The sequence below is a fragment of the Ursus arctos genome, unplaced genomic scaffold (genome assembly GCF_023065955.2).
Source record: "Ursus arctos isolate Adak ecotype North America unplaced genomic scaffold, UrsArc2.0 scaffold_12, whole genome shotgun sequence".
Lineage (NCBI taxonomy): Eukaryota > Metazoa > Chordata > Mammalia > Carnivora > Ursidae > Ursus > Ursus arctos.
The window spans coordinates 32,840,891-32,855,720 of record NW_026622786.1 but is presented as its reverse complement, the minus strand read 5'-3'; the positions used below and the strand labels follow the sequence as shown (position 1 = coordinate 32,855,720).

At 37.8% G+C, this 14,830-nt stretch overlaps 1 protein-coding gene across 2 annotated transcripts in view; it reads right to left on the bottom strand.

Annotated features, from left to right (window-relative positions):
• Positions 1-14,830, bottom strand: part of GTF2B (general transcription factor IIB) — a 34,642-nt gene that overhangs the window by 10,113 nt on the left and 9,699 nt on the right. For both annotated transcript variants that reach the window (XM_026497663.4, XM_057310503.1), the window contains one exon: positions 528-661. In XM_026497663.4, coding sequence (XP_026353448.1) covers positions 528-661 — 134 coding nt within the window. The remainder of the gene's footprint in view (positions 1-527; positions 662-14,830) is intronic.

The window sequence follows — 14,830 nt, the reverse complement described above, 5'->3', positions numbered from 1 at the left end:
CAGACAGATTATACTGTTGCCTTATCTAACAGCAGCAGCTACCATTTACTGAACACACGCTACATGTGTGTTATACTCTACCTACATTCCCAAGTAACCCAAGTACTCTTATTCTCACCTTACTGAGGACGAACATGAAGCTAACATACGACACTTAGGTAAGTCATAAATCCACCAATACTAGAAAACGGGCTAAACCGAGCTACAATTTATCTTAGGTAATGTGGGGAGAAAAGAAAAGACATTCGTAAAGTTCAAGGAACATAGCAATATCACACTACACTCAATTTTTGTGCAAAATGTGCTTCCTGGAAACAAGGGCCTGACATATAAAGAGTCTGTAATCACTGCCTGTTGGTCTCCCGTTTGAGCTGGAAGAACAATCATTCACAATAGTATTACTGGTAAATCTTATTCTCAGGTCAAAAGTCCTCATGGGGCAGTGACGGATACTTCTGCCAAGTTGCCAAACTCCTGGGTCTTTGGTCCGTCCACACTTTATGTTTCCTGCCAAGTGGATCGATTACCTTGCCAATCATGGTAGACAAATCTCCATCGCTCAGAAGAGGATTCTGCGAGTCTCCAACTCGGGAAGGATCTTTTGTTGCTTTATCATTGCTGAAAGTTCTCCATTCAGACCCCACATCAATAACCCGGTCACCTAAGAATATAAACACAAATCTAAATGGTCTTGTCAGGACAGGATTTACTGAACACTGTGTAATACCCAACTCAGCCCTTTTATTCCTAGGAAATCTCAGTATGGACATCTAGGCTCCAGCTTAAGTATCATGTCTCAGACATCTGTCCTGAAGCATTCCTTTAATGACTGTGCCAGTCCAATAACAACCGTATTTATTTATTTATAAAGATTTTATTTATTTATTTGAGAGACAGAGAGAGAGATCACAAGCAGTGGGGAAGGGCAGAAGGAGAAGCAGGCTCCCCACTGAGCAGGGAGCCCAATGCGGGGCTCGATCCCAGGACCCTGGGAGCATGACCTGAGCCAGAGGCAGACCCTTAGCTGACTGAGCCACCCAGGTACCTTCCAAAAATAACCTCTTTAAACATGATGCTATGATTAGTCATGTTCTAACTCTTGGAAGAAAAAGAATTAGTCAAAATAAAGACAAATAGCAAAATAAGACTATTCATATGTAATGCAAAGATAAAATGATTCAGAACCAAAATTTGCAAGAGGCACAGAAAAAAAAACAGAAAACACCGCTCATGCAGTATTAACGCACACAGTTTCATATAAAAAGTTATTTTCATGGAAAATGCTTTGCAGAGAACTAGGCCTAAACTTATGTTTTAGTAACTATTGGACAAAAAAATATTTTTGGCCAAATAATTTATACAGAGTAAAATGTTAAGCCTAGAGCCAATGGGAAGAAAGCCAGGTATGGAAACTTTCCTTTTTAAGCAAAGAGCCAGTGGCGAAATACGTCATGCCAAAAAGGCAGATATGAACAGATCTGGTTGATTACTGCTTGGGAGGGGATGCTCAGTAGCTGGTAACATCTCCACAGTGACAAGAGTCACCACTGAAGGCCTGCATATGCTGTTGTGTGAACGTTCGCTTTCAATCCTCACAGTCTTGTAAAGGTAGGTACCACTTTTACTGCCACTTTAGAAATAAAATTAATTGGCCTAAGATCACCCAAATAGAACTAAAATGTGCCTCAGATCCCAAAGACTGTTCTTCTGTACTGCATCTGTAAAACCCGAGCTCCTCCACCAAAGTGTGATAAAACTGAAAGCAGGAACCAGCCCATTTGCACTGCTGTCTGAACAGAAAGGAGAAAGAAAATGGCAGAAATTAGTTAGCTTGGCAATTAAAAGAAGTTCTGGTACTGACAGTCATGAACATAACGATTATGAGCACGGACTCTACCATTAGCTGACTAGCCTGGACAAATTATGTCATTTCTCAGCTTTAAATTTCCCCAATAACCTTACAATTTAAAAATTGTAAAGATTAAATAAACGAATACAGGTACAGTGCAGGCAAAGTGATTAAAAAGTCCAAAGGGAATGCTTGATATTAGCTGTTTGCTATGAAAATGAAAATGAGATGACAGATATTCTGACATTCCCCTCCTTTTGGCGAGGGGAATAAGGAGAGGCACCGGTTACAAAACATCTGTCTCCACGTTAGACTTCAAAAGGAGCAGAGTACTGTGCTCCAGGTATTTGATCAGAGGGGCAGCAAAGAGAAAAGAAGGAAGGAAATTAATGTAGACTGCTAAGTCTTCTGAACTATTTTCTATGTAGTTAATGAAAATGCTTATACTCCAAATATAATCATAATCTAATCCTAGTGCCGTATCGTATGTCGTAAGAATGGCCAAGAAGGCAGAAGCAGGGAGATCAGTTAATAAGGCAACTTCAGTAGATGAGAGATTGAGCAGGTGGCCCAAAATAAGGACAGAAAGGTTAAAGGGTGGGACCGTCATGATGGATTTCTCTGCTTCCTCCTCATAAAAACAAACAACACTAAACTTGGAAAGCAATTCTAAGATTTTTAAAACTTACCTGAAAGTAACAAAACCTATAATTATAGACCGAAGTCTTACTGCAATACTAACTAAACAAGGCTCTTGTCTCAAAGAGACCACTCTAAAGAGACTGATTTTTCTTCCTTTTTATAAAATAATAACACTTGTTTACTTATATATATATATATACACACACATATGTTATATATATTTATTCATTCATTTATTTATATATTTATATATACAAGCAAAAAAAATCACCTGCATTCTCAACAGAGAAAACCACTAAAAATATTTTGGTATATGTATTTTCTGCCTTTTTAATTCATGTGTAGGTTTTTTCCTAAAATTAAATCATATTGTGCCTATTCCGTGGAAAGCTCTATTCACATCTGTATCATAAACAAAAAACCAAGATTTTTAAACAGTTTGGCCCCTTTAATAGCATCTGCCAATTAAAGTGATACCCTCATGTCTCCATGCACTATGTTTTCATTTTTTTTAAGATTTTTTATTTATTTGAGAGAGTGAAAAGAGCGAGAGAGAACATGAGTGGGGGGGGGGGGGGTGTGGGGACCTGCAGAGAGAGAGGGAGAAGCAGACTCCCCCCTGAGCAGGGAGCCTGATGAGGGACTTGATCCCAGGACCCCGGGATCATGACCTGAGCCAAAGGCAGATGCTTAACTCACTGAACCACCCAGGCGCCCGTTTTTCTTTTTCTTTTTCTTTCTTTCTCTCTCTCTCTCTCTCTGTCGCTTTCTTTTTAAGATTCTATTTATTTTAGAGAGAGGGCCTGTACGAGTTGGGGGAGGGGCTGAGGGACAGGGGTAGGGGCAGACTGGGAGGGAGAATCTCAGGCCGACTCCCCGATGAGCTGAAGCCAAATGCCACGGATCCCACAACTTGTGGGACCTGAGCTGAAATCAGGAGTCGGATGCTTAACTGACTGAGCCACCCAGGCACCCCATGCACTATATTTTCAAAGGGAAAAATGTGAATCTAATTTTCCTATTCAGGGAAATAAAAACACAAAAACATGAGCAAAACAAAAACTACTATGGCCTTCATATTTGGAGTTACTTCCTAAATTCTAAGTTCAAAAAAAAAATCAAATGTCATCATTAATTTGTAATATTTTAAAGAATGTATTAAGAGAACAGCGTAAATGAAATCAGGTAGGGAGCTATGCTCACAATTTTTAAGTCTCTCTAGAATCTAAAGATGAAGCATCTTGCCTAATACTTTATTTCATAGCATTTTCCTTTTGGCCCCAAAATAACCTACCATGAGTTTCTTTTATTGTTTGCTTTGTACTGCCTTTAAAAAGATAGATAGATTAGGGGGGAAGGGGGGTGGGGGAAACTGGCCTAGCACAGTATAAATAGAAAAGCCAGAACTTGGTAGTGATGTAATTTTCCACATACGTGGGAACAATCTACATGACTCATTCAACAATCTGTGATTTGTGCTAAGAGCCGTTCCCTCTTTTTATATTTTACTGCTCAAAACACAGCATTTATAAGAAATACAATTTCCAAAATAACTCAAATAGCATATCATGAAACTATAACTGGACCATCAGATGAAGTGCATGAGTAACAAAACAGGCCAGACCATTCAGAAAAATCAGAGTGCATAAAGGATTTTCATTTGAAGAAAACCTAAATGAGGCAGCACTTTAAAAGTTGCTCTGGAAGAAAACTGCAATACATAATCTTTTCAAGGGTAAGTGCACAAGGCAGTCATAATGTTGGGGTATAATCAACCTCTGACAAAGCAGCAGCCTGCCGCTAAACACATGCACACGTGCACGCACACACGCACACACACACACCCTCCCAGATGCTTTCATGTTCTAGAAACAGAGGAGCACGCCAATTTTTACCAGTTCCATTCTTAACCAAAGACTGATTTCTGTTAAAACGAATACCAGGTAGAAAGTCTAGATATGAAAATTTATAATAGCCAAAATAATACCACTACCATAATACCCAGAACGAGGCTGCTCCTCCATCTAGAGAGTGACTGCTATCACTTGGGTCAGGTTCCCCGGCCAAAGAAGTAAACGCACTCAATATTCATATTCTATACTCCACACATGCACAGTTCTCAAGCCATATATTAGAGTGGTGTCTAAAGAGAATGAACTAGGGACGCCTGGGTGGCTCAGTTGTTAATCGTCTGCCTTTGGCTCCGGGCCTGATCCCAGGGTCCTGGGATCAAGCCCTGCATCGGGCTCCCTGCTCTGCTGGGAGCCTGCTTCTTCCTCTCCCACTCCCCCTGCTTGTGTTCCCTCTCTCGCTGTCTCTCTGTCAAATAAAATCTTAAAAAAAAATTGTTTAAACAAAAATAAAAAAATAAAAAATAAAGAGAATGAACTAAGAGTTTTCCCATATTCTAAAGAGAGTAAGTTTCATCTCTTTATTTTTCAAGTGACTTGAGAATAATTGCCAAAACCTTTTGCACCAACTACTCGGGCACCTACCTCATGATTTGGCATTTCCACTCTTAAATATTTACCTAGAAAAGTCTCACACAATAATGTTCACAGCAGCATTACTCATGTTACTAAAACCTGGAAACAACCCAATGTCCATTAACAGAAAAATGTGTACAATGGGATATCCCTCAGCAAATAAACTAATGATACATGCAGTAAAAAACACTATTCTGAGCCCCCAAAAAGTCAGTGACTAAAACACCATACTATATGATTCTATTTATAGGAAGTTCAAAAACAGGCTAAATAATCTATGAAGACAGAAATCAGTACAGTGTTGCTGCTGGGTTGGGGGACAGAGGTGACAGACTAGAAAGAAACCTAAGGGAACTTCTGAGAATGGAAGGAAATAGTCTAAACATCTTGGTCAGTGTTGATGACACCAGTCTATGCAGTGGCAAGATGCAAACTGTACATCTGGGATCTGTGCACTATACTGCACGCAATTACACCTCAATAAATTACACATAAAAATTCACTCCCACCAAAATACTGTTGATTTTGAATTAAGCTGCACCAACTCTGATTCCTCGGTTTGTTGTGTGACAGAAAAAGGAAGTCCTAGAACAATCTTTTTTTATGAATGTATACATAAATCCCACAAAATACAGTGCTGAATTTGACTTGCTGATTGTCATGTAGAACAGCATTGATGACTGTTTGCTGTTATTTCTGGTCTATCCATTATTTTGGCGACAGCAGGACAATTATCAATCTTCTTGGACAAGGGAACATACTCTTTCTCAAGCTCTTCTTTCAGATTATATGTATGTCACATTTATGACTAGACCTAATTTTTTTCTGTTAAAAATCCCATTTTCTGACTAGTAATTGCTATAATATTTTATATGCTTATATTCAGCCACTTTTAATAGACTATTAATTTTTAAAATTTGATCTGAATATTCTAGATATAGAATCCCATCAGTAGCAAAGAACTTGTTCCTCTTCCAATGCTTAACTTCCATCTCTATTTTATATCTACAGTACTTGTCAGAACTTTCAAAACAATGCCTTTAATTTAAAACAGAAATGTCTCCAATATTTCAACATTATGCATAAAAGTAACAGGTGAACTGAAATAGTCATCTATTAAAGCATCATTCTACTCTAATGCAGAGTATCTTATATTAGGAAAGTGCTGAGTTCATTAAACGTCTGTCACCTTAGCAAAACACAGCGTTTCTTACAATACTATCTTTTTACATTATAAACGCTAGCCACAGTTGTTTGTGGGTTATTATTCTTCTAGCACTTGTGTGTTAAGATAAATTAAGTTATTCTGGAGTAGTAAATAATTTCAGGTCAGTGGCTTAAAACAAAGATTTCTTTCTTATACCACGTGTCTATATAGGGATAGGACAGTTTTCTATGCCATCCTCATTCAAGAGCATAGAATTCCAACCACTTGAGACATGCTGGGGGGAGGGTAAAGGAGGTGGTAAGTTATGCACTGACTTAACAGTTTCTAATAGTAACATTCCCACTCACACGCCCTTGGCCAAAGCCAGTCAAGGAGTGATGCTTAACTTCAAAGGGGGTGGGAAAGCATAAACGTGCCATGTAGCTCAAAGGAGAAGACCAGAAATAACAGCAAACAGTCATCAATGCTGTTCTCTATGACAATCAGCAAGTCAAATTCAGCACTGTATTTTGTGGGATTTATGTATACATTCATAAAAAATGATTGTTCTAGGACTTCCTTTTTCTGTCACACAACAAACCGAGGAATCAGAGTTAAATTTAGTGGTTGGTTCTTTGCAAGTCTTTACTAAGGACATTTTAAAATGTTTAAAATATACACTCCCACTGGTGTGGGGGTTCTTGATTTGCAACCCTGAGGGTCTGCTGCCACAAATGTAAAATTTTCTTCTGTTGTACCTTGAATACTTTATCATATTCCCTTGGATCTTCAAGTAGTACCATAATGGCTATCTTGTCTTTACCACTTTCTCATTCACTCTTTTTATTCAGATTTCTTCTCTGCTTTACTGATTCAGTTTTCTAGAATGTTAAGTCAGCTAATTATTATCTAGAAAAGTTTTACTGTGTTTGTCTCCTTGTGCTACCTTATTTCTTTCTGACAACATTTAATAGAAATATTATGGAAGCTTTATTTTACTGATTACAAAAAATCGGTTATTTTCTAACTTTCTTCTAGTAAACTACATTAGGGGCAGAATTTTCTTAAGTCCACTGGATCACTGTTCCTCTTCATTGTAGTTTTTATTCATAAGCCTCACGTTGACTTTTCTGATTCTCCATCCTGTACTGAAGAACTATCAGATCCACATCCGGTGGTGGCAGTCATGTCAGTAAACCTTCCAGTCTACCACCACCAGGAAATCTCAGTCTCTGGGTACCTGCAGTCCCTGGCAGTTAACAGATGACCCAAATAAAATAAATTCCCAGGACGACTCTAGAAATTTATTAGGAAGGATAGAGGTTTGTAATTAAAAGCAAAAATAATAGTTGCAAAAACAAGATAGAACTTTCTCACATTAACAGTCCACGGTTAATAGTCCTACACTAGTGTGACCCAGGCTCCTCCTATCTTTAATAAACTATCTTTATCATGACTAGGATTTGCAGCATAAGATGCCTGTTAGCGCTTCCCTTTACCACGTCTGTATTCTAGCCAGTGGGAAGGAGAAAAAGGGAGGGTATATCCCTTACGGCAGGATCTAGAGTTGCACATACCTGTTCTACTTACAACCCGCTGGTTAGATCACACGGTCACACCTAGCTACAAGGGAAGCTGGGAAATACAATCCGGTAGGGCAGTCACATGCCCAGTTAAAACACAGGGATTCTACTACTAAACAGTGAGGTATAATAGAGACAGGCAACAACCAGTGGCCTCTACCACTACAAGGAATAGTGGGGTAGGAGAAAAAGGAGATGAGAAGAAAGTCCTGTAGAACCAAGGCACTTTGCCTTATAGTCTAAAGGAAATAGTACACCAAGACAAACACATATCTAACCTCCTTACCATGCAAGCTATAAACTACAAATCCAACCAGAGGTATTCTGTAGTACAATATTAAAACCAGAATGGCTTATGGTAACAATCTAAACAGTGCAGGGGAAAACTGCACCATACCAAAAGCAGCCAGAAAGTCAACACTGGAGAGTCTGATCTTCTAGGCCTGACCTAGACTCAGAATGTTTTGTTTCTTATTGTAAATTAATAAAGGAATTTTTAAAAAGAATATTAACAGAAATCACCCTAAATTTCAATTCTTTCTTCCATCCTCCTGGAAAGTGATTTAAGCATTTTGGTACACAACCAGTGGTAGTGAATTTGGAAGTAGGAGTCTTAGAACAACATTCTCAAATTACTTGTTTTCAAAAGGTAGATTAATTAAAACCATTTAATTTGAAACTACAAAATTTTCCAAAACATGCCAAGTCTAAAAGTTCAAATCATCAGAATGTATTACTCAAGGTGGACAAACCCCAAGCACTGAGTTTTTTAATTAAAAAAAATTAAGATGCTTTGGAAAATTGTTTAGGTCAACACACTACATGTGTTAAATCTAATGCTAAAAATGAAATGCATCATTAGCTTCCACACCTTCCTCAGTCATCTACCCCTTCCTACCATTCCTCCTTATGCTATTTCAAAGAATCCTGATTTTTAGTTTAGGGTTACCGTACGTTCTTAACAGAAAGCATGCATTAAAGACAATTTTCAAGAGATATCTGATCAACAGATACTTTAAAAAACAAAGAACTGTACAAGTCGCGAGTATAATTACCATTTAGAAAGCCATTTGCAAAGGAAAATGCATTGTAAATTCCATCCCTAAGAATCTGAATACATCTTTTTTCCACAATACAGGCAGGTTTGCAGCAGCATCTAAGCTCAGGAACTGCAGCTCTGATGGAAGGTGCATCCTAACCTTGGTCACGATAATCTGAGTCATTCACACACTAACACTGACAGGCTCTAGCCTATGGGACATGTTTCTTTTTCCCTCCACTTGGAATGACCTTCCCTCCATAAACCCTTACCCATACTTAATGATCATGTTTCAATGTAAATTCAACAGTAATTTCCCCAGGAAGTCACTGCTTCCTTCCTTTGTGTTCTCACCAAACTTGGAAAGTCTGGAATAGAGCTTTTACCATGCTATGTTGTATTAATACACCCTCCTCCCTTTCACACACTAGCCGAAGAGTTGCTCCAGAGCTTGCTTAGAGCCCCGGATCCTTCTGCCCCTCTCCCTGACCGGCACCGTGCCTTAACAGAAACAGGCGTGTTAAGTCCTACAGACCGGGATTTGAGCGGCTCTGTCACCTACTAGATGTAAAATCTTGAGCTAATGAACCTAAGTACTCCAGGCCTCAGTTTCCCTCAAAGAGTGGTTGTGTTAACCGAGTAAAGTTAGTAATTCTCTGATGCTTAAGGTAAAGTAGCATCTAAATTAAAAATTCTAGGGGCGCCTGGGTGGCACAGCGGTTAAGCGTCTGCCTTCGGTTCAGGGTGTGATCCTGGTGTTCTGGGATCGAGCCCCACATCAGGCTCCTCCGCCGGGAGCCTGCTTCTTCCTCTCCCACTCCCCCTGCCTGTGTTCCCTCTCTCACTGGCTGTCTCTCTCTCCGTCAAATAAATAAATAAAATCTTTAAAAAAAATAATTAAAAATTCTAAATTAGGTAAGAAGGCATAAAATCTTTAAAAAAAATAATTAAAAATTCTAAATTAGGTAAGAAGGCTGTCTCTGAGGGCTTACAAGAGGTGCCAAAGTAAGAATTAGAAAGTGAATATTCCTGAATCTTTTCCTTTAGGAAACACTGTAATGCAAATTTAAAGATGGCAATCCAGCAATCTTTAAAAATGTAACAGTTGGAGAGCATTCCATACGCTGGACCCATTCATTTTGCACACTGACTTGTTATGATGAATGCCATCTCAGACTTAGAATAGCCTGCTTTTCCTACAAGGTTAAGAAAAAAGGAGTACTTGTACCACCAAAATACGCATCACTGGAACGTTGTACTATACATGTTCTACATTATCTCATTTGATTTTTAACAACTCCTAACAATTCTGAAATGTATGGTACCTGCTCCCTGTTTGGGGGGCGGGGGGTCAAAACTTATTTTACACATGGAGAAAGCTAAGCTTGGAGAAATTATGTAACTTGGTTATAATTCCATAGCTCATTAACTAGTAGAGCCAAGCCTGGATTCGAAGGCCACTAGTTGTACTAGGAGCAATGGACATACATAAGATATCTGCCCTACAGGAATTTACAGTCGGGGAGACATGGAAAATATGAAAACAAAGATGAAAACTCTAAAAGTAGAGAAGATCTCAAAAAATGTGGTAAATTGTAAAGTTAATAGTACAGATTTATGTTTCTTAAGGTTACCGACGTATAACCTGAATTAGAATTTCTAGAAATGGGGTCTGGAATCTTTAAACAGTTGATTCTACATCGATGCTTCAGATGCACTGGTATAAACAATATCCAGAAAGACTTTAGGAAGGAGAGGTCAAATTGGCTCATTTTTCTCATTCAAATCTATCTACCCATACTATTTTCTGGTAATTTCCTTATATTCCTTTTAAGAACAATGAAAGACTTCCGTTTTAAACGGCACATAAAAAGTAGCTTTACCTAGAAACGATACCACTAGATATAAATACCACCTTATTTGAAATCCTAATTTATGAAAGTCATAACCAATTTCGTGTTTTAACAGCTATTACAGCAGCTTCCTAACCTAACACTTTGCTGACTATAAACAATGTACAAGGTCAAATTTACGAACAAATTGATAATCTAAATATGATTACACTGCCACCTAGTGCTCAATTATTACAGTGACACAATGACACAGGATTTGGGAGGAAAAAAACCCATAAACAGCGCTGTTAGAGCCAACAGTTTCATGGTGGAAATAACAAAGCTTTGCTTTAAAAACTGGCCTTGAGATCACTACCAACATCCTAAAATCACCGGTAAGATTAAATAGCCAGTAACAAATCATTACACTTTTCATGTTTAAAATAAAAATCCTATAATTCAAATAAAAAATAAAATTGACTTTTCCTAGTCAATTAGACAATTATCACATGTACTAAAAATAGCCACAACATATTGGGAACAACCCAAGTTACAGATGAAACTAAATACCATACAATCGCTTAAATACGGGAGGGGGGGGGTGATTAAGACACTGAATGTTTGACAAACTGTATTTTCCAAAGATGGCAGCAATATCTCTTATCAACATGTTCTTTGGAAACATGACCATAACTATCTCACACTGAGGTGGTACCTATTTCTCCACCCTTTCCAGTCTAGGGGCCCTATGACTATTCTACTAGAATGTAAAAGTGATCTTATTCCAGGCATAGCCCTTAACTACCTGAGTCCAGCTTCCACGTTCTTGAAACACATGCACTTGGGATATTTCTCTTGGCAATCAATTACCATGTATGAAATATGACTACTCCGAGACAACTATGGAGAAATGCTAGGGCATGGCACATCTGTATGGGGAGGCCAAAAAGCAGAGAGGAGCCAGAAATGCAGGTGAAAATGCCATCATGGGGAGTGCCTGGATGGCTCAGTCAGTTAAGTATCTGCCTTTGGCTCAGGTCAAGATCCCAGGGTCCTGGGACTGAGCCCCATGTAGGGCTCCCTGCTTGGTAGAGACAGCCTGCTTCTCCCCCTCCTGGTCCACCAGTTTGTGCTCTCTCTCTGTCAAATAAATAAATACAAGGGAGGGAGGGAGGGAGGGAAAGCCATCATGGAAGTGGATCCTCCAGGTCCAGCTAGTGCCATGAGATAATGTATAAAAGAAACAATGGCCCAGATAAGTCCTTCCCAAATTACTGACACATAAAATCATAACCAACATAAAATCGTTGTTATAACCCACTAAGTTCTCAGGTAGTTTGTCATGTAATTGGAACAGAAACTGGTTCCTGAAAGTATGATGTTGCTTTAAGAAAAACCTAAAACACTTTAGGCACTGATTTAGAGACTGAGTGGTGGGCCTCAAGGAGCCTTTGAGTGAAGGCTTGAAGGACAGTGAGAAAAGTGTTGTTAAAGACTGGAGAAAAGGCAATTTATAATCATTTGAGATGAGTATTTTTTTGTATCATGAATTATTTCACTAAAAACAAAGTGATAGTAATGGGTTCCACTGAGAGGGGTAATATATGGTTCTGAAGATGACAGTTGAGCAGTATCTAGTGTTGAGTTTGAAATTAAGAGGAGTTAGTGACAACAGGCTGCCCTAAGTTTAAGCACAAATTAAATATTAAGTATAGAGTTGTTCAAAAACAATTCTAAGAGTTTCAGTTTCTAAAGTTGTCTGATTATGTAAATCAAAGGCTACTGAAAATGCTTATTCAATAAAACAGTATAATCTGAAAAGTTTCACACGAGGTAAAATGTTACGGCAAGCACACTCGGACCACGTAAACCAAGATTATGCTGCCACCTGGATTTAAGTCTCGATGAACACCAGTATCGCAAATATGAAAAGAGCCACAGATTTTATGCCCTTAGTGAACTGCAGAATATTTGCCCAGACTAATTTCTTCCCTGTCTCTATAGAATAAGAGAGAAAGGCGGAACTGAGCTGGCAACAGAGAGCATATGCCTTTAAACCAGCAAGCTGATGCAAAAACAATTAAATATATAATACAATCTCAATTTATGATCAATCTAGGACAGCAATGTATGTGTTTTTCTGTATATGTACACACGTACATCTATTTTTCAAATTTAGACTCATGGCCTGTCATGTTTGTTTATGCTCTTTCAACATACTTTGATGATCTCTTCAGCAAAACGGAACTTTACTAGCTGACTCTCGCCTGCCCACCTCATGGGACAGATTATTCACTTGCAGGACACACTGCAGGTTCAGTTACACACTGAACCACAAATATGGGAATGAGGCTACTCTGTATTTTAAAACAAGTGTTTGTTACATTTTATGTCAGAAAAACCAATTATCACAAAAATATACTTCTGTATATAGAAAGGAAGTTTAATCAAATTGTATTTTCTTAATTTTCAGGCTAGTTGCTTTAGTTAGGATAAAGTATAGTAGTTCCAATGCTGGTGTTCAAGACTGATAAGTAAATAAAGCAAACTAAAAGAAAATTAACTTCCTTTGGTTTGATACAAGCAGAAAAATCCAAGTAAAAATAAGGGATTCCAAGCACAAAAAAGCACGTAAATCTTGTGAATTAGATCTGGCTTCTCCAGTTGGTTCATCTTACATAGCTATCTTGCTAGTCTGAAGTAGAAGTGAAGCTGATGCAAAATTTCTGCACTATTTTTTTAAATGACTACATTTAGGTGAGCCAAGAAGCTGAAATTATCTTCAGTCTTCTGTCTCTGACATACTATCAGTTTGACCTTAATACTGTGGAATTAGAATGCTCTCTGCCTTGGCAAACATTTTCTGTAAAGGGCCATATAGTAAATATTTTAGGTTTTGTGGGCGAAGAGACTAAACTGAGGCACTTACATAAGGAGGAAAACTCCACTGATTTTTTTATTGATGAAATTAAAAATATAATAATAATAGTTTGTTGTAACACATATCTACTACTGAGAAAGAATAGAATTCTCTTTTGGGGTGATAATATTTCACAAAATTGGAATTCAGTCAGTGTTCTCTATCATCAAAATCAATTACAAATGTTCATCTGTCAATGCTATGTTAACAGGATTTTATGTATTTCGTTTTTTAAAGTCTTTTTCACACACAGATAAGTACTGCCAAATACTGATATTAATCTGCAAGCATATGATTTTAATTGAGCATATTCATTGCTTGAAAGGCATTTACAGAATTTTATTACATTCTTCTGATATTTTGCCTTTTAACATGTCATTACATTGTAGATTAATCACTCCCAATTGAAGGTTAGGTGGAAGATCCTTCATTGCAGAGTTAAACGGATTCTGAAATAGGAAAATTTCCTTTGCATCCAGGTCTGGAAAACACCGATTAAAATATAGTTTGAGTTTGGAAACTATACCTGCTGCAGAATGTGGAAATGAAGATCCTAGTTCCTGTTTTAACTTCTGACAGCAATGAAAGTATATAAAATACATTAATTCGACGTTATTTTTGATTCAAATAATGTTAGTTGCTGTCAAACTGACTTTACTACAGTGCAATTTTAACATATAGGCACTGTTTTGCCTTATAATTCTAGGTTGAATTCATGAACTAATATAAGCAAGTCTGCAGCAAAAGCTAATTTCTAAAGCCATTCAGTGTTCAACAGCAGTGGCTGAAGGCAGTACTGGATTCAGAAAAATTTCAACCTTGGCCCTGAGCTCAAAAACAATTACAAGAAAACTTTGCTACTGCTACGCTATCAAATTACTATGTGGTAGGCAAGTGGAGATATTCAGCTTCTATTTCTGACAATGATTCACTGAAGTGATGACAGTTAAGTCTGTAAGAGTGAATGAAGTTCACTACTGATACTGTTACTGATCAGTAACATGATAGATTCAAACCTTTTCTACAATGTATCTGCCGATAAAGACAACAAAGAACTACAGGCTTTCAAAATCTTACATTTTCATAATCTTTGTAATTTTGTCAACTAAGTCTTCTTCCACATATATTTTATTTTTACCACCATCTGTTGTAACACATCTTAGCAGATTCCCTTTGGGATTGTAGTGAATTAGCATTTTTGTAACTTCTTTAAAAATGGTTTCTCCTGTAGTTGTTCCATGCAGATGATTCAAACTCTTAAAAACTCTGCACTGACACCTTGAATAAACAGCTCAGTAACATCTATCTAGTCATCAAGAGTCCAGGAAAAAT